At 37.7% G+C, this 21,381-nt stretch overlaps 3 protein-coding genes across 13 annotated transcripts in view; all 3 read right to left on the minus strand.

Annotated features, from left to right (window-relative positions):
* The window catches only part of csnk1g1 (casein kinase 1, gamma 1), a 50,664-nt gene extending 48,871 nt beyond the window's left edge, over positions 1 to 1,793 (minus strand). For 2 of the 4 annotated variants that reach the window (XM_088074228.1, XM_088074130.1), the window contains exon 1: positions 1,593 to 1,793. The gene's annotated coding sequence lies outside the window, so the exon portion shown is untranslated. The remainder of the gene's footprint in view (positions 1 to 1,592) is intronic. The other 2 variants (XM_042491208.2, XM_042491199.2) reach the window with 1 other exon arrangement.
* Positions 1,794 to 3,807: 2,014 nt separating this feature from the next.
* LOC121946566 (sorting nexin-1-like) lies at positions 3,808 to 15,090 on the minus strand. The gene is made up of 15 exons (XM_042491187.2): positions 14,931 to 15,090; positions 12,892 to 13,039; positions 11,192 to 11,325; positions 10,990 to 11,056; positions 10,754 to 10,797; positions 10,495 to 10,636; positions 10,311 to 10,389; positions 9,186 to 9,261; positions 8,979 to 9,092; positions 8,573 to 8,666; positions 8,206 to 8,411; positions 7,142 to 7,285; positions 6,428 to 6,508; positions 5,199 to 5,270; positions 3,808 to 4,988 (listed from the first exon to the last, which is right to left on the minus strand). The coding sequence occupies exons 1-15, from the start codon at positions 15,048 to 15,050 to the stop codon at positions 4,938 to 4,940; spliced, it is 1,572 nt and encodes a 523-aa protein (XP_042347121.2). The 5' UTR covers positions 15,051 to 15,090; the 3' UTR covers positions 3,808 to 4,937.
* Positions 15,091 to 17,594: 2,504 nt separating this feature from the next.
* The window catches only part of neo1a (neogenin 1a), a 217,219-nt gene continuing 213,432 nt past the window's right edge, over positions 17,595 to 21,381 (minus strand). For 7 of the 8 annotated variants that reach the window (XM_088074686.1, XM_088074639.1, XM_042491109.2 and 4 more), the window contains 2 exons: positions 20,441 to 20,577; positions 17,595 to 19,799 (listed from right to left, as the gene is read on the minus strand). In XM_088074686.1, coding sequence (XP_087930812.1) covers positions 19,713 to 19,799; positions 20,441 to 20,577 — 224 coding nt within the window. In that variant the 3' untranslated portion in view covers positions 17,595 to 19,712. Of the gene's footprint in view, positions 19,800 to 19,861; positions 20,003 to 20,440; positions 20,578 to 21,381 lie in introns of those variants that run through there. The other variant, XM_088074759.1, reaches the window with a different exon arrangement.

Consider the following 21,381-nt stretch of genomic DNA (forward strand, 5'->3'; position numbering starts at 1 on the left):
GTAACGATGACTGTCCAATTTATTTGGACTAACTTGGCTTACTTCAGTCACAAACAGATATAATAAAAAAAACAAGTTAATTTCACTAGCCATTTTTGTGTTACAACTCCCCAAAATTAGGTACATTTCACAATTAGATATACTACTGCGCAAAAGCCTTAGGCCACTATAGATGCCTGTCAAATTGTGTGATTTTGGGCATTTTGAATGGAATGATGTGAAGGTGACGTGGCCTTTTATAGTAGCCAGCTTCCAGTGAGTCACAAATAGTGCATGTATTGCTCAACAAAGAAAGGTATTAAGACCAAACATGGAAATGTACATCCATAACAAAAGATAACTCAAACAATATATATTGAGCTTTGGACATGACTCGAATGCAACATGGTGTATATACACTAGTACTGTAAATATCATACTGTCTGCCCAAGAAAGTTCAAGATACGCTAAGTGGAAATGGAGGTCACGTTAAATACTTGCAACTTTAGCCTGATGAAGTTGTTTTTTTCTTAAATATTTGTGTTTTTGATACTGTATACATATCTATTGTATGTTCTAGTTCTATTTAAGTAAAGAGACTACTGAGAAATAAATATGATAATCATAACCTTGCTTTAATAACAAAGTTTAACATGGTCTTAGACTTCTGCACAGCACTGTCAAGTAAACATAATCTTGGACTAACAGTTATACTGACTTTATGGCAATAGGTTTCCAAGATTTCTTAAAAGTAAGCTCAACCTCTCAGATTTTACTTTATATGCACTTGAGCAAGAGAAAAAGATGCACTTAGAGAGTATCTTTGCGTTTTTGACCACAAGCAAAGAAAACGTGCACATTCTGAGGTACAATTTAACTTGTTCTTTACATACACACTTGACAAAAAAATCAAAATAACTTGCGTCAGTTTGATTCAATACATCTCTTTCCACGGTGACCAGGCTGAGGAGGGGCCTCGGCTAAAATACATTATATATTCTATACCATCCCGTCTTTGCATCCGTTACCTTTGCACTGGGAGGCAGTGATAACACTTTGTGTGTGATGAAGTGTTTAGTAGAGGCAGCTGAGGCTAATATAAAGATGATCGATCCTTTGTAAGCGGGCCCTCCAGCCGGATCAAAACAAGGAAGCGAGTTGGCAGTTTGAACGCCAACGTTTCGCGAACAAAGCGAGCCTTTGGCAGTCTAACATTAGTGATGGTCACATCGATTAACTCGCCGTTAGCAGAGTTAGCTTTCCACCTTCCCAGCAGAAAACCTCACCAACCAGCCACAAAGCTAACGTTAGCCAAACATTACTTAGCCACAGTGGTTGCTCTGGTTTAAAAAATAACCTCCGAAAAAAACTCACATATATTTTTTCATATTAATCATAAAATTCAATGACTTAAAAGACACCAAATAAAACAACAAGACTCATTGCTTGGTGTTAACGCCTTGGCTAACACCTCCTGATGGCTAGGTGACAGCTGGACGGAGCGCAACAAGGAAATTAGCTCCGTTAGCAACGAAAATATTAGCTAACAACCAAAAAGCTTACTATCAAATATTGCTCTGCTAGCTCGTCGCACACAAACACAACAGGCTCACCTTCGCTGTGATAAATCCAGACGGTCAGGACACGGCTTGTATGTCTGTCACGCCAAAACGTAGAGGAGTACCCCGGAGCTTGATGTGGAGGTTTTCAGTGTTACTTGTTTGTGAGTGATGTTTCACGCTAACGGCGGACTGTCGTTAGCAGCTCGCTCCATTCTTCGCTGCTCGTGAAAGGTTCGAACACACCGGATGTACAAAAACGGCACCGCCCGCTTCACCACGCACACTTCCAGGTCAGGACTCATACAGGCTAATTAACTCTATGACCATGTATGACAAAGAAAAGCTTTAAAAAGTCATATATGAGAAGATAAAAATATTTAGTATATTTTTTGAAAAATGTTACAATAACATAAAAAATGTCAAATGAATATTTTTGGGAAAAATTGCTCAAAGTTTGCATCCCTAATAAGGTGACAGCAATGAATGTCTTTAAATAAATAACAGATTTAAAGATATTCTGATGCAGAGGAACAAAAGCACGTTTATTTGCATGAAATATTCCTCAATATGAAGAAAAACATTTGTCTTCTCAGGGAGGCTTAAGGAGAAACATCTGTAGTTTTCCTAAAATTATTAATATTTTTTTTAATGTTACTGTAACATCTGTCAGGGAAAAGTCCTCAGTCTGCAGTAAAATGTCTCCTGTGACTGATAACTGATTCTATGTGACATTATACTACGGTTACTACTGATGTATTGTTGATGCTTAAGTAAAATTAAGTATAATCAGGAAAATATACTTAAAAATACTAGAAAACAACCCACCCTAAAACTCAAAATATTAATTACAAAAAACAAACAAAACACACCCCAGACCCTTCAAAGTTATTTAAAATAGCACCCCAAACTCAAAGTTTTTCAAAAAAATAAGATTTTACATTATGTAAAAATAGGAGAAAAAGGAAAAAGTTGAATTTTATACAAAAATTTAGAAGGAAACCCCCCCCAAACCCTAAAATTATTATTAAGAAATAGAACCAACCCCCAAATCTTAAAATTATTTGTAAAAAATGAAGAAAAATAAAAACAAACTTAAACGTCTATCAAAACAGTTGGAAATTCTTATGTCAATGAACGGTATCAGCTGTACTTGTATAAACTGGTTATTTAACTTATAAAAAACATTATATTTTGAAACTCTTGTGGTTTAATGCAAAAATCCTAATCTGCAAAGTAACTTCAGTGTTCAGATAAATGTAGTGAAGTATAATGTATTCCCTCTGAAATGTAGTGGGGTAAAAGTATAAACTGGCATGAAAAAGAAATACGCACGTAAAGTACAAGTACTTTAAATTTGTACTCAGATACAGTAATTGAGTAAATGTACTTTATTACATTCCACCACTGTGCATGAGTGTCAGAGCAGCAGGTTACTGTTGTAGCTGCTGGTGGTGGAGATGGTCTTGGCGATTTTACAGTCAGCTTAAGTCCACTGGTTATACATAGGGGTTGGGCCCCTCCCAAGGGTCACCTTATTAATCTAAAGGGTCATGGAAAGAAGGAGAAACTAAGTTATGAGACACACATTTTGCACATTTTTTTATATAAATAATTGTAGCTTTTATGTAAGATTTGGATAATTTTGCCTCTGTGGACTACAGATACACATTTAAAGGAGCAGTGTGGGGGATTTAGTGTGATCTAGTAGTGAGGATTGCAGATCGTAACCAGCTTAAACTTCTCCTAGTTAAAATACCAACAGGGTTAATTGCTAAAGTGGATTTTAAACAGAAGACGAATTATCCGCATTGGTTGCTTCCTCTCCAAAATAAACAAACCAGGATGTTTAACAGATTAAAATACTACATGAAGCAGTTTCGCATTACAAATCAGTTTCATGGAAAGATAAAATGCATTGGGCTGTGCAGAGGGAAGAATGAGTCTGTCTCTCATTGCTCAGGATGCACAGAAGATTTTAAAATTAGATTTTATCTAAATAAGTTTGGCACTTGAATAGTTCTGCCAAGAAATTATACCCTGCGCCACGTGCATGAGTGTATTTAATATGTGGTTCAGACAGACTGTCTACAGCACGAAAAGACAGCAGGACTTAAAAGTCATGGTCAACCTTTAAAATGCTTCTGAAAAAGACACAAAATCATTGCAATTACAAGAGGGCCTTTTAACACCGTTAAGCCCGAAGGACTTCCGAAATGAAATTTAAAAAATCCCACAAAGTAAAAATAAGTACACACAACACCAGTGCCAAAGCTTAACCAATCATATTTATTTTGTACATCTACCTGTTTAGCATTTCCAGGAAAATGTGTGTGCTAATGCAAAGTGGTTACAAAAATAAAGCACATTCTTACGTAAATATGACATGACTGAAAAACTACAAATGCTGAATAAGAAAATAAGGGACCATATCACTTGAATGTCTGTGCCTTTTCTGTCATTGCTAAACCGATTCATCAAAACATGTATGATTACTAATATCTGAATGTAGTTGTATGATTTAATTCAAGTACTGTACATGTGTACATACATGTCAACAGTCATTTACAGGCAGCAAACAATCTCCGCAGCACTTCCAGATGAGTTACTTTGGGCCTCAAGAAATCTAAGTAAACTGTTGCGGAAGAAGTGGATTAATACAATAAACATGACTCTAGCAAATACATCATCATAGAAAACAAAGCAGTGACTGCATTTTCTTAACCTGCACTCACTGTAACATCACATTTCTGTTATCATTTTGTCACAACTCCGACAAGCCTGTAACCTCACCAAATGTGAGTTTTAATATGATTTCTATGATCTAATATGTGTTGCAATAACAATGTGCTAATACTCCTGGTAAATGACCTCAGTCATCAATAGTGGTATTTTGTTTAAAAAACAGCTTTTCCAACTGTGAAATGCATTTTAGTGCATCGAAACGGTATCTGACATGCATCCATCAACATAAGCTGTTAGAGGCTGGAATGACTTACAAACGTCTATCTTCTAATGTAAACTATAGACAATGTTGCTCAAGGGCAGTACCTCTGTGTTAACACTTTATTATACTGGTTTAACCAAGAAACATAAATATATAGCCCACTGAAGACAGTGGGTTTTTACAAATACTACGGCCAGGTGCATCTCCTGCTTTATACCATCTTTCAATCATAAACAAGGAATTATGCCAAAGAAATGTTTCGTAAATGCGGCAGCTTATTATATCAAAAAGAACTGTACAAGATAAGAGAATACACTATGATTAAAAAGACAAAAGAAAGAAAAAAATGGATGGAAGTTTCTTGTGTGTTTCAAAATTGTCCTCTCAGTTCCTGGTCAAGAGGTAAAGTGTTAAAAAAGGCAGTTGGGGTCTTTAAAAAGTCTCCCTCTTCATTAAGCTATTGCCTTTGCCTCAGGCAGGAACGCCTCCCAAAACTTTACAAGCTGCAATACAATCAGGGTGAGAAAAATAAAAAAAGTTAAAATGTGTTGTCATCACTTCATATTTCAAGGCATTCTAATAATAACCACAATATTTAGAAGTTATTATCATAATAATACACATAATAATGATAACACAGTTTTATAGTAACGTTAAACCCACTGAATAAAGTGTACATGGTGAATATGATATTGACATAGCTGAAAGATTACCCGTTGTTGAGACTGCAGCATTGCCTCCAAATATTTGACTATCTGGGTCCTGAAGTCCTTGGCTTTTTCTTTCTGAAAAGACAGAAGTGTTGTCACGTCTCAAGCTCTCTGCCAATGGAAAAGCCAGTTGAAGAAATTTCTGGCAAAACTTCACCTACTTCCAAGAAGCTTTTGGCATTCGTCAGGGTCACCATAAAATACATTTAAAGGAGCAGTGTTTAAGACTAAGGGGGATTTAATGGTGTCTAGTGGTGAGGATTGCAGATTTTAACTAACTGAAACTTTTCTTCCTCTTCAAAACAAAAGGACCCGACGATTAAAGCCAGTAAAAACATGTTACAAATCTATCAGTTTCTTCTATGCTGTTTGGCGTGTCAGGAAGGTGCCTCGCCCAGCGCCTGCCATGTGCGCTGTGCTCACCTTTTTGTTCTGATAACTGAATGTGTGCTTACATTATTTTGGATCCTGACGTTCAGGAGGTTTTTACAGTGAGCCGAATTATCTGCAAAGGTCCCCTCCTCTTCAAAACAAACGGTCCCGGTGATTTACACCAGTAAAAACATTGAATAAAGCAGTTTCACTTTACCAATCAGTGTTTCTCTGACCTTGTGTGGCTGGGCCGTTAGCCTACCACCTGCTCATATGTGTTCATGTTTTTTCTCTTAAACCTTGAAATTCAGATATTCAGGAGGTTTTTACTGAGAGCCAAAATGATCCGCAGAGGTCTCTTCCTCTCTGAAACAAACTGACCAGGTGTTTAAAACTAGTAAAAACACTGAGTAGAGTTTCAAGTTTAAAAAAATCTGTTTTTCCCAAACTTTTGTCACAGAGGGGTGGCTGATGCCAAAATACGACTGGTCCTATTAAGAGCCAATGTTTGGTTTGTCTCTGAGCTATTATAGAAATATGGCAGTGCAACATGGCGATCTCCATTAACAAAGATCTGCTCCTTATGTAGATATAAGCGGCTCATTCTAAGGTAACGAAAACACGATACTTATTTTCAGGTGAATATACACTTAAGAAAACATACTTATACTTATAATATTCCATTTCCCTCTAAATACTACACACCAGACCTTTAAAAGAGCATTTAAATAGACTGAGAATAGTATCTTTTTAAAAAAAGAAAAAACCAAACAAAAACCCACATAACATCTACTTTGATCCACAGTTGTCATAATGATATAAACAAGCTTTTAATAGCAATTATAATCACATAAACATACCTCAAACCTGAGAACCTCCTTGCGTACAGTCATGCCAATTCTGTCAAAATCTCTCTCGTACTGAGTGACCTTCGCCTCCCACTGAGGACAAACAGGAGGAGGAAAACAAAAACAATCACAAAATATCAATGTCTTGATATTTTCCAGCATGTGATATTAAAATTGTCGAACACCACATCCTTTAAACAGTAAAAAAATATACATCAGATGCTTATTCTAAAGAACTACAGACAGGTTTTTGCACACAAGATGTCCTAGTTTAAAAACACTGATCTAATCTGAAAACATCTATAAAGAAACAGGAAATATTTTTACTGAGAATAAAACACTGATGGCACAAAATACTACAACAGGTATGTAGGTGAATTGTCACTGGAGTTGTGATAATGTTTCAGCATTCTTCATTTCTAGTATAAAGACACTGAATCACATCCAACACATTATTTTTGCAGTTTTAAAGAGAGGGCTGCAAATAATTAGTTATATGTATTGATCTATTTATCATTTTTTTCAGTCTACAAAATGTCAGAAAGTAGTGAAAAATGACTATAGGTCAGCTAGGTAGGATCTCATACTCCCTTCAGGTCAAACTAATATGACAATCAAGCTGTTTTATTTAAAATCTAAAATGCCCTGAAAGAACTTGTGTTCATGTAAAGACCTTTACAGCTTGTTTTGATGCTGCAGCAGCTGGATGTTCACTGTGTCTGTTACCTCAGTGATGTCTTCTTTGGCTTGCTGCAGTTTGTCCGGCTTGTTGGCCCACAGCAGCTTTGCCTCGGCCTCTCTCTTCTTCTGGAGTGTGCTCTGAGCCTCCTGCCATCGCTGCCACGCCCGCACGCGCTGGTCAAAACACCCCTGTGGACACACAATACCCGATCACTCCATATACCAAACAGAGAACAGGTAGCACACGCAGTAAAACTGTGACCTCGCACAACGCCACAGGTTTATCAAAAGTTATTAAACAGGGTTCCTACAGCCTTAAGAAAGTGGGATTTAAGACTTTCAAAGACTTTTTGAATGCCACTCAGAATTAAATTTAAGACAGCATTTTAGTAATTTTACAGTAGCTAAAGCTGAAGGAAAAAAACACGAGCCTACATCAGTTAGACTGTTGCCCAAATATTTATTGCAACGTAAAATATGACTTTTTGGTGAGGCATTCTTTAATATTTTGAAATTTTATAATGCAACATCAGAAAAACAATTCAGAAAAATCTCCAATAGTACTTCCAATGTCTCATCATTTTTAAGACTTTTCAAGATCTTTTTAAGACATTTTAATATCAATCAAGGACTTATTTTTTAGATTAATTGATTAAATGACTAAAAAATTTTAAAGGTTCCACGGGAACCCTGTGAAAGCGTGCTCCTACTGCTGTATTTATGTTGCTCCGACAAAATGAAGGGTTAAGAGAGAAAGAGTTGTACATACTGCACTGTTAAAAAACACTGCTCACAGTTGCAGAGATTAGTTTCATCTCAACTGGCTCAACAGACACTTTTTGCAATTTCCTGATTTAAATCACAATTCATCCCTCACTAATGAACACATTGTTATGTATAAGTGATCCTGCCCACTTTTTTTTACTACATTTTGTTCCTCACATTAAAATCAATTTATGTAATCTAGTAGATGATGGTGGCTTAAAATATTTTAGTTTTTTTTTTCATTTTAGTCCAGGTCTCATGAACTACTCAAGCTTTACTTTTCACATTATCGTATCTTTACTTCTTCCTACTGAAAAACTACCATTCTGCAGCTGTGATCTCACCCGCATAGCACCCAGCAGGCGAATGTAGTCGGCCAACAGCTCTGCGAAGATGAAGAAGTCACTGGCCGCCTGCTCCTGATGCAGCTGCTCCATCTTATCCTCCACCTCTGCCAGCTGGGAGAGGGCCCTCGACAGGGCTGTGTTGTCTTCAGAGTTTCCCAACATGGCCATACTTTTGGCAAATACTGCCGTGTTCCCACACAGCTCTGGTTTTGGAAACAGAAAACTTATTCAGTGTTGTTTGTTTCAGCCTAAAAGACCAGGCAGCTAGACTGTACTCTTCTGTTTCCTCAGTTTGAAACTTCCACTTCGATTCAATAAAATTTCAGCAGACAAAGACAAGTCGTGAAAGGCAGATGAGACTCACCCTTTCTGTGGTTGACCAGAGAGTCGACCACGGCCTGGAGCTTCCTCAACTGCTGCTCCTCATTTTCCACCTCCTGGAACTTGTCCTCGAACCACTGAGACAAACAGAGAAAATATCAAGAGAAAAAACAAAAAAATGTCTCATAACTTCCAGAGTGTTGGGCCGGTTTGTCTTGCTATAATTTTGCTTATTTTATTTGTTTTTTTTTAATCGAAATACAAATTTTTGTCCATATTGTCCAACTTTTGTATATTTATTGCATCACAACTTTATGGTGCCTCTATTGATCTAACGTGGTTCATCCAACAATATGTCTTTTATGACAGAATTATTTTCATAGTTAACTCTATGTGCAGGCTAGATGCACAATCGTCTCAGGAAAACACGTCATCCGGAGTCCCCTTACAGTGTCAGATTCATTCATCTTGATGGTCATCTTGTTGACAGCATCTGACGCCTTATTGATCATCTTGAGAAAGCCGGCTCCACTCAGTGCCTGCGTGTTCACTGCTCTGGGTAGCTGAAAACAAACACATGCATGGCTCAAATGTCATAACCGTCAATAACCAGATTACTGCTACTGGAAAATGTTTTTATGTCTTAAAATACCCACCTCCTCCCTCTCCAAGAACTCACGCACGTCAGGATCTTGTAGTAACAACGGATGAGACACCACTCTCTGAAGATACCTAGAAAAAACAGAGGCAGCAAGATGACGTAAGTAAGAGGAACGAAGAAAATAACACAAACACATGAACACAAAAACACGGGCACGGGCAGAATCAAGTTAAAAAGAACAAGTATGAATGTTATTATCTCATTAAAAGAATACTTCTCCCCCAAAATGACCATTTGTAAATCAATGACTTATCACATGGATCCTGAATTTGTAAAGAAAATTTTGTTTTTTTATCATGCTTTATCATTTTTTTACTATGCTGAGCGAAGAATCCAAATACAGAGAAAACTGCTGATGAACTGAAGTCTTTGGGTATGTGTGTAACAACAGCACAACTGTGTCAAAACATCTTTTTACAAACTCACACACAACTCATGCAGTGTAATTAAAGTCTCATTCATCCTGTCGTATGCTTAGTATTTCTCAAACAGTCGGCGCTCTCCAACAGGTGACTGAACTGAAAATAAACATCTATGCTCTCCTAAAAGCCAGCCAGACTTCATTGACAAAAACAGTAACCTTACATCGCTGAAAATGGGAGCTGCTGGTTCACCGCTGTTTCGATCGGTAGTTTGTGTTGTGACATTGGTGAAGCCGAAAAAAAAATAAACCTTTAAAACACCGAAGTCACACAAACTACTGATTGAGGCAGTGGGAGACCAGCAGCCCCCATGTTCAGAAAGTATAATTGCTGTTTTTGTCAATGGAGTCTTGGCTTGAAAAGAGCACCAATAAGTTTTACTTAAGTTCAGTTCCCTGTCTGCTTGGGCTGTCTTAAGCACACGATTGGATAAATGAAACTTGGATTAAACTCTCGAGTTTGTAAACAGATGTTTCGATATAGTTTTGCTGTATTCAAATGCGGACCCCTATGACTTTAATTAATGTAGAATTTTTCTCTGTTTTTGGATTATTTACTAACCAGAGGCATGCGAGAGAAAAAAACAGTTTTCATGAGGAAATCCAACATATCACAGGATGACTGAATACAAATGGTCATTTGAAGGGTGAAGCAGTCTTTTAAAGAGGTCACTGTGTGAAACATGTTTGGATCCTTGCCTCTCCAGAGCTGCTCTTCTTCTCTCCACAAACTCTACCGATGACGGGTCGTCCATTCCCACCTTCACTTTGGTCATTCCTGTTGGTCCAAATGATGAAAACAATCACCAAAAGGGACAATCACAAAAAACAAAAACACACAGACTTAAAAAAAAAAAAAAAAAAAGACAACCAGGACACTCACCTACGACACTTTTCTCTGGTGGTGGTGGGATGATGCAGCCGTGGAGCGTCTGTTTGACCGACAGCTTCTCATAAAGACCCAAAAAGTCACTATAACGCCTCCTCACAGAGAAGGCTTTACTCTTGAACATGGCCAAGGAGGTCTGAAAGCAGAGACAGGGACAGGAAATTAAGAAATTAAGATTTAGACATAATTGCAGTTTTAGGAGCCATGTAAAAGTACACAAAAAATATGTATCGATATGAGCTTAACTACAGACCCTGGTGGATACTTTGTAGGCCACATATGCATTCATGCCGTCTCCTACGAGGACAGAAACATTGAAAATACATTAAAGATGAGAATTAATAATGTGTCACTCTAAAACAAATATGTCAGTGCATTTAGAAGTTGATAAAAACTTTTCAGCACTATAGTTATCCAGCGACTTTCTAAATAATTTATTTCTTTGTATCATAGTTTTACAGACAGAAAATATGGAAAAATGAGACTGACCAACTTTCTCTGGGTTTGTGACGGCAACATCCACGTCAAAACTGTCCTTGGCTTCCTCCTCCTCCAACTGTTATCAACAAGAAGAGCACAACAGGCTGTTAGAGGCAGGTTAGCTGCCGATTACATAGTGTGCATTCCAAAAGCACGGATGTAATTAATTGTTTCCAAGTTCGCAGGAAGCTCAGCTCAGCTGTGGCCGTACCTGCTCCAAGGAGGTGGGCTGCATGGCTGCAGGGCTCTGAGTGAAGGAGGAGGCAGGACGGGGGCCAGAGGAGGTGGAGAGCTCCTTGCGAGCAGAGCTGTCGGCCGTGTCTGTGCTGAGCTCCACATGTGCCTCTGAGGAAAGACTTCTAATTAATGTTTGGCTCTCGTCATCCAAAAAAAACCAGAAACACAGATGACTAAAGAGTACCTCAGAAGGGATAACACATTATGTCATGAAACAGCACCACATCTGCTTTGTCCAGAAAAAAAATAGAAAATTTCATTAGATTAAATATTAGTTAGAAATTAGAACTTCACGATGGAAAAGTTACCATTTTCATGTACATGACTAATTTTGATGCCCATCACAACTTGTCATTTCACAAAACTTGATTTCAACCTGTTTTATTCCTCTGTTAAAGTGAGTTTAATGACAACGTCTGATAATTCTCTGTTTCCCTTTTAAACTCCTGTAGGCTGTTGACCGCATGACAACAAGATTATATGCTTGGAAATAAAGGCTCGGCACTTTTTGAGGACTGACCTTAGAGGGATAATTCAAAACTTCACTCGACTTTCCGTCGGCATGAAGGTGAGCAGATACAACAGAGGATATGACTAATTTTAATTTCTGAGTGAACTATCCCTTTCATATTTCTTAATATGTCTTCGTATTTAAAGCAGTGAGGGAAGAACTTGAATTTATGGTCAAATTATTTTCTTATTCTGACCTGAGACACATTAAAAATTATGTCCAAGCTCAAAATTAAACTTAAAACCTTTCTATTTTTGCTTGAGATTAGCTGTTATGGTTTGGAAATGTCTTTTTCAATGTCATTTTTCTTGCACTTTCTCTTTGATCTTTTTTTTCTTAGCGCAGGTCGTACTCGTATTTCTATTTTATTGCACGTTACTGCTCTCATTGTGGGCTACATATTGAATGTAAAGCACTAAAAGTTTGCCTGTAATGAAACACAAGTTATCACTGTAATATGATACTTGAAATTAGGGTAACAAAACCAAAACAAACCTTATGTTTGAATCCCTGACTTTATTTAACAAGCACTGGGTGCTGTTGTATTGCACAGACAGACTTTTAAAAAAAAGAGTAGTAAAACTGATACAGCAGAAGCAGAGATATCTCAACTATGTGACAAAAAACAAAGGCCACATATTTCAAACTTTCATGCCCAAAGTTTGTAATATTGGCTCACTGTAATACATTCCCAGTCTCAAAGCTAGATCTAAAACGTGTAGTAGATTGATTGATTAGTGGATCAATAGTAGCAAGCAATTATAAAGCAAAAACAACATTCACTGGTTCCAGCTTTTTAAATGTCATGATTTGCTGCTTTTCTTTTTAATATCAATATGAATTGAGTATCTTTGTGACAGCAGACAAAACAAGCATCAGGTTCGCTATTTCCTAAGGTTGAAAACAAAAATGATCAGTGGTTTAAGCGATGATCAGAGTAGTCTGTGGCTGCAGCTCAAGCAGAGATGATATCAGCTGTTCAAGTGTTTAGTCTCATGACTCGTAAACTGAGCTCGATGCTTTCAAATCAGAGGAATGCCGTTTCATCTAGTACCATTAGGCGTAAAATAAACCATCTTACAAGACTCTGGATTCGTTTTAGGGCCTGCAAGCACTGCGAAATTTAAACCAAGCTGGATAAAATGTCCATGAATTGTTGGTACCTGCAAACAGGTCGTTGTCATCATCGGAGTGAACTCCGTTGGATTTGGCAGTGGTGCTGCTGGCCTCCTCCTCACTGAACAGATCTGGAGGCTCTTCGCTGACGTGGTCGGGCTGAGAAACTCCTCGACTGACAGCCACAGGGTTACTCTGCAGACAGGAAGGACACGTGTCTTTAATGAGACACAGAAACGCTTGGGAAATACCAGCAGTGGAATGTAACAAAGTATATTTTATTGAATACTGTACTCATGTACATATCTGAGGTAACTGTATATAACTTAAGTCACTTCTTTTCATGCAATTTCAAATTTTACTCCACACTCTTTTTTTTGCATAAAGTGTACTTTTACTTTTGATAGTTAGTATCTGTCATTCATTCTTGAGAATTGGGACTAAAAATCTTTTAAATTCTTTAATTAAGCTGGGGAAAAGTCCAGACTATTAAACCTCGGAGTGGGCCAACCTCCCAGTGTTTTTCTAAAGGTAAGATGTGGAGGAATGAATAAAAAGTTAGATATTTATGGCAACTTCACAACAGCTATATTATTTTTGCATAGAGATGCATAGAGATCTCTAAATGTTCAACAAAATACTGGTTCGTACATCATAATTCAGAGGGGCCACAGAGTTTACATTTTACACACCCAGCAGCAAAATTATTTTATGAATTAATTAAAAAACAGAGAGCCTACTAGTGCCATTAGCAGCATTCCCAACTTTTTAGAAAACAGGAACCCATTTTAAGCCTGATAAAAAATATATTGTCAAAGAAAATCTGGGACACGTCTTTAAAAAAAAAGAAAAGAAGTAAAAACAAAAAAATAAAAAACAAGGACATGGCATGAAAATTGCTTAAAAATTTGAATAATTTTGCAACATAATTTCAAATATGTACTAACATGTTTAATATACTTTTTTCCTTTCCCTAGATATCTTTTCCTGGCTATTTTAAAATAAAATTTAGAAAATATTTTTCTAAATTTACAAAGTCCTTGCAATTTGTGGAACATTTCTTGCCAAACTGTATTTTTCCCAATATTTCTAAAATATTTTGCACCAATTTGCTTAGCACTCAAAGTTTTAAATACATGTGAAAGGCATCTGAAAGCAGCACAACAAAAGTGATGTTGCTCGAGGTTTCAAAGGGTTAGAAGGCCAATATTTAAAAAAAATAAAACAAAGTTTCTCATTTTGAAGGCTTTTAACTCATTCTTTTATTAGTTTGAAGTTGTGAAGTCTTGTCTTGGACATGGGTATTTTCCGGCACAGGGGAAATTTAGAAATTTAAAAAATAAAAGCAGATCAAAATATTTCATAACTCATGCTTTGTTCATAAATATCAAATAATGTTTCAACCTAGAAACTGTATCAGTGTGTTGATATTATTATTTTAGTTTTTTAGTTTTTTTTTTAGTTTTTGATGGTAATATTTCTGTAGTACTCCTTTTATATAACATTAAATTTTAGGACTTAATTGTAATGGAGTATGTTAGACTATGATATTTCTTCTTATATGTAAGTACACGATCTGAGTATTTTCCTGCACTGGTACACACACAGGCGTTGACATGGGGAGGACAGTTATTTGGTCTCATGACCGTTAAATCGGTTACTGACAGATAAGGAGGAAAAGGAAAGTGTCTGCCTCGGGTCATGTAAGGTGGACATTTCTTCAACTAGCAAACTTAAATTCCTAACAAAAAAAATACAAATACAGCTACACAGGAGCCTCTTTAAACTAACAATTATGAACCAGGGCAGGCCGAAAACAAGCCAAAAATCAATGCAAAACAAGCTAGCTGCGAGTCCAAAACGGCTCAATTTCTGCTCTAACTAACTTCGTCCAACTTTCTGAATCGGTTTCGCAGCTTTTTGTCACAAAAGTGACCTAATTTCTCGCCTCTCTGTCGGGTAGCTCCCAGTTATTTTGGCTGCTGCCGTGAATGCAGGTCAGATCAGATAAAGAGGCTGGCTCCCTGCCTCAGACATTAAGCGCCACGCGGAGGATTTAATTCACGAGAATGAGCTGTAAACATACGTTACTGACGAAGATGTCCTCTCCCTCGTCGCTGTCCCCGTCTGCCATGTCAGACAGTCCGGCTCCCGGCTCCTCTGAGGAGGGGAAAGGAGGAGGAATCCGATCCGAGCTGGCCGCCATATTCCGTGTTGTGAGAGGGACTGACGTAGGCGGATGTTACAAGCGCGAGGAAACGGCGGCGGCGACACCTGCTGGTCGCCTAGCAACAGGACACCACACAGCAAAGACCTGCTCAATTAAAGCCTCCGGAAACGTGGCTTTAAATAGTAAAAGTTGAGTGTCTCATAAAGTATCTACAAAATCTGACTGAAAATATATATTTTTTTTTTTAGAAAACAAAAAGTATAATTTTTGTATTATGCTGCATATGCTTCCCTGAAATGTTTCATTACTGGTTGAACTACTTAGTAACTTTGTTTTGAAATATGCTGTATAAATAACATTTATTATTATTTATGTATTTATTATTTATTTATTTATTAATTATTATTAATTAGCCTATTATTACTGGACTCATTTTCAATATTTTTAATATCTGTACTTCAGACTTGATGTAGCATCTAAGTAAATTTACTCAAGTGTTTAAGTATAATTCTGAGATACTTTATACTTTACTGTATAAGGACAATATTTTAATCTTTTCTTAAAGGTGAATTAGTAAACAGGAAAAGTGGCCAACTGCCCTGCTGCCCATTTATGGAACAGCTCATAAGGAATAAAATTTAATCTTAGGAATGGGGTGTTTTTTCAGTCAAATATTTTAAAAGCTTTAAGACACTGAAAAAGTAGAATATATCAATTTTATTTTACTAGCTGAATTTACCTTCATTTACACACAGACAGTATCTCTGCAACTTACCTGAAGTGAACAAACTTTTCCAATGGTTCGTCAAATCACATTACATTTATGCACAGGAGTGCCAGATGTTTATTCACCTGCAACAGTGAAGTTAAAATGGTTGTGACAGACTGTATGAGCTGTGAATAAAAGCCCATTCTTTTACTTTATCAGTACTTCTTCGACGCAGTGTTTTGAGTTGAAGCCATCTCATTTTTTTCCATTTCACTTCATCTTTCCTGTGCTCTTAACTTACTTCAATTCATTTATCTGACTTTGAACGTGTCTGCTTTTTCAAATGTCATGGTTTATTCAAGTGTGTTGCAGTTTAATTTAATCTCATGCCACACTTTTTTCAGCTGCATCAACTTGAAACTTAAAATTAACAACAGGCAGCCAAATGCTGAGTGAGTCACTTCCATCAGCCACGCAGGCAGAAAGCCAGATTTTACTCTCTCACATGATGATGAAGCTAGAAATCTGATCTAAGAGTTCAGGATTTACAAATCATGAAACCGACAAACAGGTTAGTCAATCAGCTTGAAGGTAGTCTAAGAAAAAGAAAACATAAAATGAGATGAGAGTATTTATGGGCCTTTAAGAATCTGAGACCATACAAATAATGACAATACAAAGTGGCTTTCATTCTTTAACAACGTGAGGCTGAAAAACTTAAACATGAAACTTGTGCTTTTGTTAGATTTCTTATTCATGGCAATTTAAACCAAACCTAGAGTCACGCCCTGACTCACGACTGTTGTCAAGAAACTGAAATATTTAAATTGCTTGTTTTGTCTGACCAACATTCAGAGATATTAGAAAAGTAAACCAACATGTCAGAAGTTGCAAACAGCAGATATTTGGCAGTTTTCTTAAAAAACTGCTGAAAAAATAAATCTATTGTCAAAGTTGTCTCTGGTTTGTTTTCTGTTGACTGGATATACTGTAGACTTTAAAGAAGTACTCCAGTATTTTACCTTTGAATATGTAGCAATACCACAGTGTGACAATACTGTGTTACAAGTAAATGCCTGCATTCAAAATCTTAGTATAGATATCAAAATATATTAAAAGTACCAAAAGTAAAAGTACTCATTATGTAAAATGACCAATTTGCGAATCATAGATATAATATCGCTGGAGTATAGTTAGTAGCATTCACATGTAAGCATCACTTTAATGTTGATGCTGGTAAAGGTGGAGCTGAATTTAATTACTGTCCGGTAGCTTAATCCATAATAACACATCGTCATTTGTTAATTTATATTTTGTTTGAATAATCCGAATGTGTAGATTAATATTCAGGTGATGTCAAAAAGCGCAATATTGTCGTAGAGTAAAAGTAGAAAGTAGCTTATAATGGAAATACTCATGTAAAATACCTCAGAGAACGATTTCACAGCTGGAAAGATGATGTCATCATAAATCTTGGTTGAGTTTGTAGTAGAAATACACAAATAGTTTTAAATTAGGGCTATATGACCAGCGAAAACAGAGAAAGAGGCATTCACTTTTGCTCAAGAGGTAGAAAACCTACAACTACCAGAATGCACTGCATCGCCTCATAGCAATGAACGCTCCCACTGATGGTTGATGTGAGCCTCAGCTTCTGTTTTAACAACACAGGAAACAGTATGGCAGCCACTTCCTGTTCACAAATTGTTGTGAAACAGTGTGCTAAAAACCTTAAATTTTTATGTCCGCTGTGTGGTTGCAGATAAAGTACAAATACAATCTGTAGTTCAACCAACAGCCCGAAAACAGACGAAAATCAGCCGGCGTCACCAGGCATCCTGATAATGTTTGATGAAAAGAAGACAAGCAGAAACATTTACTTTGTTAGTATTCATAATAGTTTGTATACACAATGTATAGGAGCACCAATAAAAAAACATCTTTTTTTCCCAAACCTTTTTTCAACATTTTTTAAAAAGCCACAGATTTTTTTTTTCTACAGAAAGCAAAGAAAGCTCTGTACATGAACAAGCAACAACAGAATTCCTCATCATGAGCTGCGGAGTAAACAACCCGGCTGCTCAAATTCATATCACCTCTGGAGCAAAGAAAAAAATGAACATAAAAAACGAGACCAGCTGCCTGCTGCTTACCTAGGACACTACGTTACACAAACAGCTTTTGATATTTAAAACACAAGATATGTAAGAAATGTACTTTTCAAAAATTGTGAAAAAGTGCAATACAGGTTCAACTGTTTACAACTCAATAGATTATTTCCCAAATGGAGTCCGGTCCTTTTTTTTTCTCCCCACTTCTGTTTTCAATCATTTTTTTCCCACCAAAACTTGTTCCTTGTTTGTATCCATAGTTAAAATCTCTTACAGTTATATTGACATTCATGATGATGTACATTTATGAGAAACATGGTATTCACAAAAGTAGAGCAAATTACTATGATTGCAAATGACAAATTTCTTTGGGTAAGAGGGTAATGAAAAACTAGTTTCTTAGATGAACTTTTTTTTTCCTTTTTACATCGGATTTGTGTATAGAACAAGCTTCTTTTTTTTTCTTCATACAAAAACTACCATGTAAAAAAAAATCTGGGAGTCCCATTCAAAAGGCCAACATCTTTGCATCTTATAAGATTTGTAAAAGAACCAGGGCATCTGATGAAGAACAGCAGGGAAAAATAAAAACGGCAAACACACTCCGCTGCGGGAAAATGCACACGTGGTTCAGCAGTACGGACGTCTGAAACCAAATATTGGTTTTTGGAACACACATTCGATCGAACTTCTCATATAAAAGATAACTCGTCTGTTGCAGGTGATTGACTGATTGGGTGCCATGTGATTTTTTTTTTTTTTTTAAGGAGGGGTGGGGGTCAGCGCCCTGAGTCCTTGGTACCCCTGACCTGTGAGGAGATACTGTCAAGTCCCACAGAACTACACAGAAACTGCCATGGCGGTGAGTGACAGCACAACTCCGAGCGACATCCACGGAGACGTCTCGACTGTCCAACATACAAACACGTTGGTAAGGCTTTTAAAACGGAGCTCCCACAACAACAAAAGACGGAAAAAGAAGCCGTTTTAATGTACAAAGGGGGAAAAAAATGCCAGAGAAGAAAGAAAAAACACATCTCTCCCCTTTTGCTATGAAAACTGAGCTTCACTTCCCAACTTTCATCCCAAATAACAATAATGAAACATGGGAAACATTAAAAGAATGAGGCAGTTTTAAAAAAAACACAACATATGTACATGTTTATAAGGATATGTGAGTAAAAAAAATAATACAATAACATAGAAAATAATAAAAAGTCATGGCACAATATATGACACAAGGGGGTAAAAACAAAAAAAAATGACCAAGTTTATGATAATGTAGGCTTGTAAAGAGGGAGGGGCTGATATCCAATGTTCACTTCACTGAAACGGCCCAATAGATATACAAAATGCACAAAGAAAACACTAAAACAAACACTGTGTGTAGACTGCGCCGCATGAGCACCAACATTAAAACCAGCATATTTTGGGACTTTCTCCTTTTGACATTGAATCAACCGTCGTCTCGTCTCGAGCGAGCCGCCACAAAAAAAACCAACCGCGCATATTTTTGCTGAGGAAAAAATTCACAATCTTTCGGTTTGAAAGCGACCAATGTTTTAAAAGTTCATTGTCTCTGAGAATGGTTCTTCATAAAAAGATGAAGCGTTGTCACTTTTTCTTCCCTCTCATGGCAATCTCCTTCCTGAGATTGAGCAAGGTAAGCCGAAAAAAAGTTCCTAAGTTTCAGTTTGTTTTTCGTTTTGTTTTTTTTCTCTGCAGGGGGAGTTTTCTTGGGCACAAGAAGCCATTTTGTGTCCACCAGCCTCTGGCTCCCAAGGCTTGTGTTTGGGTGTGTTTGACGTTAGAGTGTGTGTTCGTGTGGATGACAGAGAAAGTGTGTGTGTGTTTGCGTGTGTAGGTGTGTGTGCATGCTCATGGCACTGTGGTGATGGCGTTCAGGTCCTTCATGAGGCCCTCGAGGTGGGCCATTTCCTCGGTCAGCTCGTCGGGCTCGTAGCTCTGAGGGAGAGGAACAGGGTTACTGCGGGGGCGGGGAGGGGCAGGGGGAGGGAGGCAAGCACCTGGAAGGAGGGAGGAAGGAAGGGAGGAGAAGAGAGGAAAGGAGAGGAGGAGAGGGTCAGTCAGGGATCTCTCACAGAGGATCGGGGAGTTGAATGGGTGGGGTGAGGCGAGCCGGGGGAGGGGGGGATGGGTCAATGGGACTGAAGCGTCGAAAAAACGATAAAAACGAAAAGAGGCAGCAGACGAAAGCAAAACATCCAAAAGAGGAGCGAACAGATGGTCGACAGCCAATCAATGATTAGGACACGGAGATTAAATGGTCAAAATAAAATCATTCCGGTTATGGGTCGTGTTACGATCAGTTGTTAGAAGTTAAATGAATCGAAATGCAGCCGACAACACCACAAATCAAATGGTGAGATTGAAGTTGGAAAAAAGAGAGAAAGAACAAACAGAAACTGTGGTTAAAACCAATAACTGCATAATCCAGTGCCCAAAGAAAACATGGATTTGGAAGGAAATGTGTGATTGGTTTTATTTTTTTAAAAAAGGGCTAAATATCACATATTCACCCCCGTGAAGCCAGGTAAGAACAGCCTGCTCTGCTTTGGGCAGCCAGGGTGGGGCGCTATACTCACGCTGTCTACATCTTCCAGCATCTTGCTGGTCTCTGGCACATCGGGGGCGTTGGGCACAGTGACGATCATCGGTGTTCGTGTCCTTCCTAGTGTTCCGATAGAGGCTGTTTTAACAACGTGGGGGTGAGTGGGGGCCCCTGAAATTGACAAACACACAGATGACATGAAAAACAGCTTTCTGCAAGACTGAATGCATAAACTTTTGTGTGTTTGCCTTTATTGACAGGACAGCTGATAGACAGGAAACGTGGGAGAAAGAACGAGCAACACGCAGCATACAGCTCAAACCCAGGCCGCTGCAAAGGCCTCGGCCTAAATTCAGCGCCTACCAGATGAGCTAGAGGTCATCCTATGAATACATCAACCCTGAATCACTTTTTGTTGTTTTATTAAAGAGTAGTATTTTCAAAGGACTTTGTGTCTTTTAGAGACAAAGTCCTTTGAAAATACCAAAACCAAAAATAACCACTAACAAGTACTGGCTCTGAATTCAAAGTCTGTTACAGCAGATTCTTCTGTGCTATAGAGGTCCTTTGTTGTCCAAAAACTATCAAAAATACATCAGTGAGCCACACTGTTGCACTGTGTGACATGTTTCTTCATTACACCATACTGCTGACCCAAATATTCACTAGAGAAGTATTTGTATTACTCAACAGCTGGAAAATACTTACCTATTTACTCCTGTTTCAGTAACTTTTGCTAAAACAAGTGTGACGTTTTTAAAGACTGAAATCTTCAGTGCAAACTGATTGGCTCAGATCTGAGTGCCACCAACAGGCTGAGGACGTCTGTAATAGAGCTTTGATTGGGCCCAAAAAACGACCCTACGTGAACCTGCAGAGTTTCTGTGAAAGCCCAACCTGAACCTCAACTACAGCAGCCATTTTCAGCCGCGGCTTGATTAAAAACACAAATTTCTACCATTAAAACCACCTTGC

Source organism: Plectropomus leopardus, chromosome 1, assembly GCF_026936395.1.
Source record: "Plectropomus leopardus strain MGB_pleo_1.0 chromosome 1, ASM2693639v1, whole genome shotgun sequence".
In the NCBI taxonomy this organism is placed as follows: Eukaryota; Metazoa; Chordata; class Actinopteri; order Perciformes; family Serranidae; genus Plectropomus; species Plectropomus leopardus.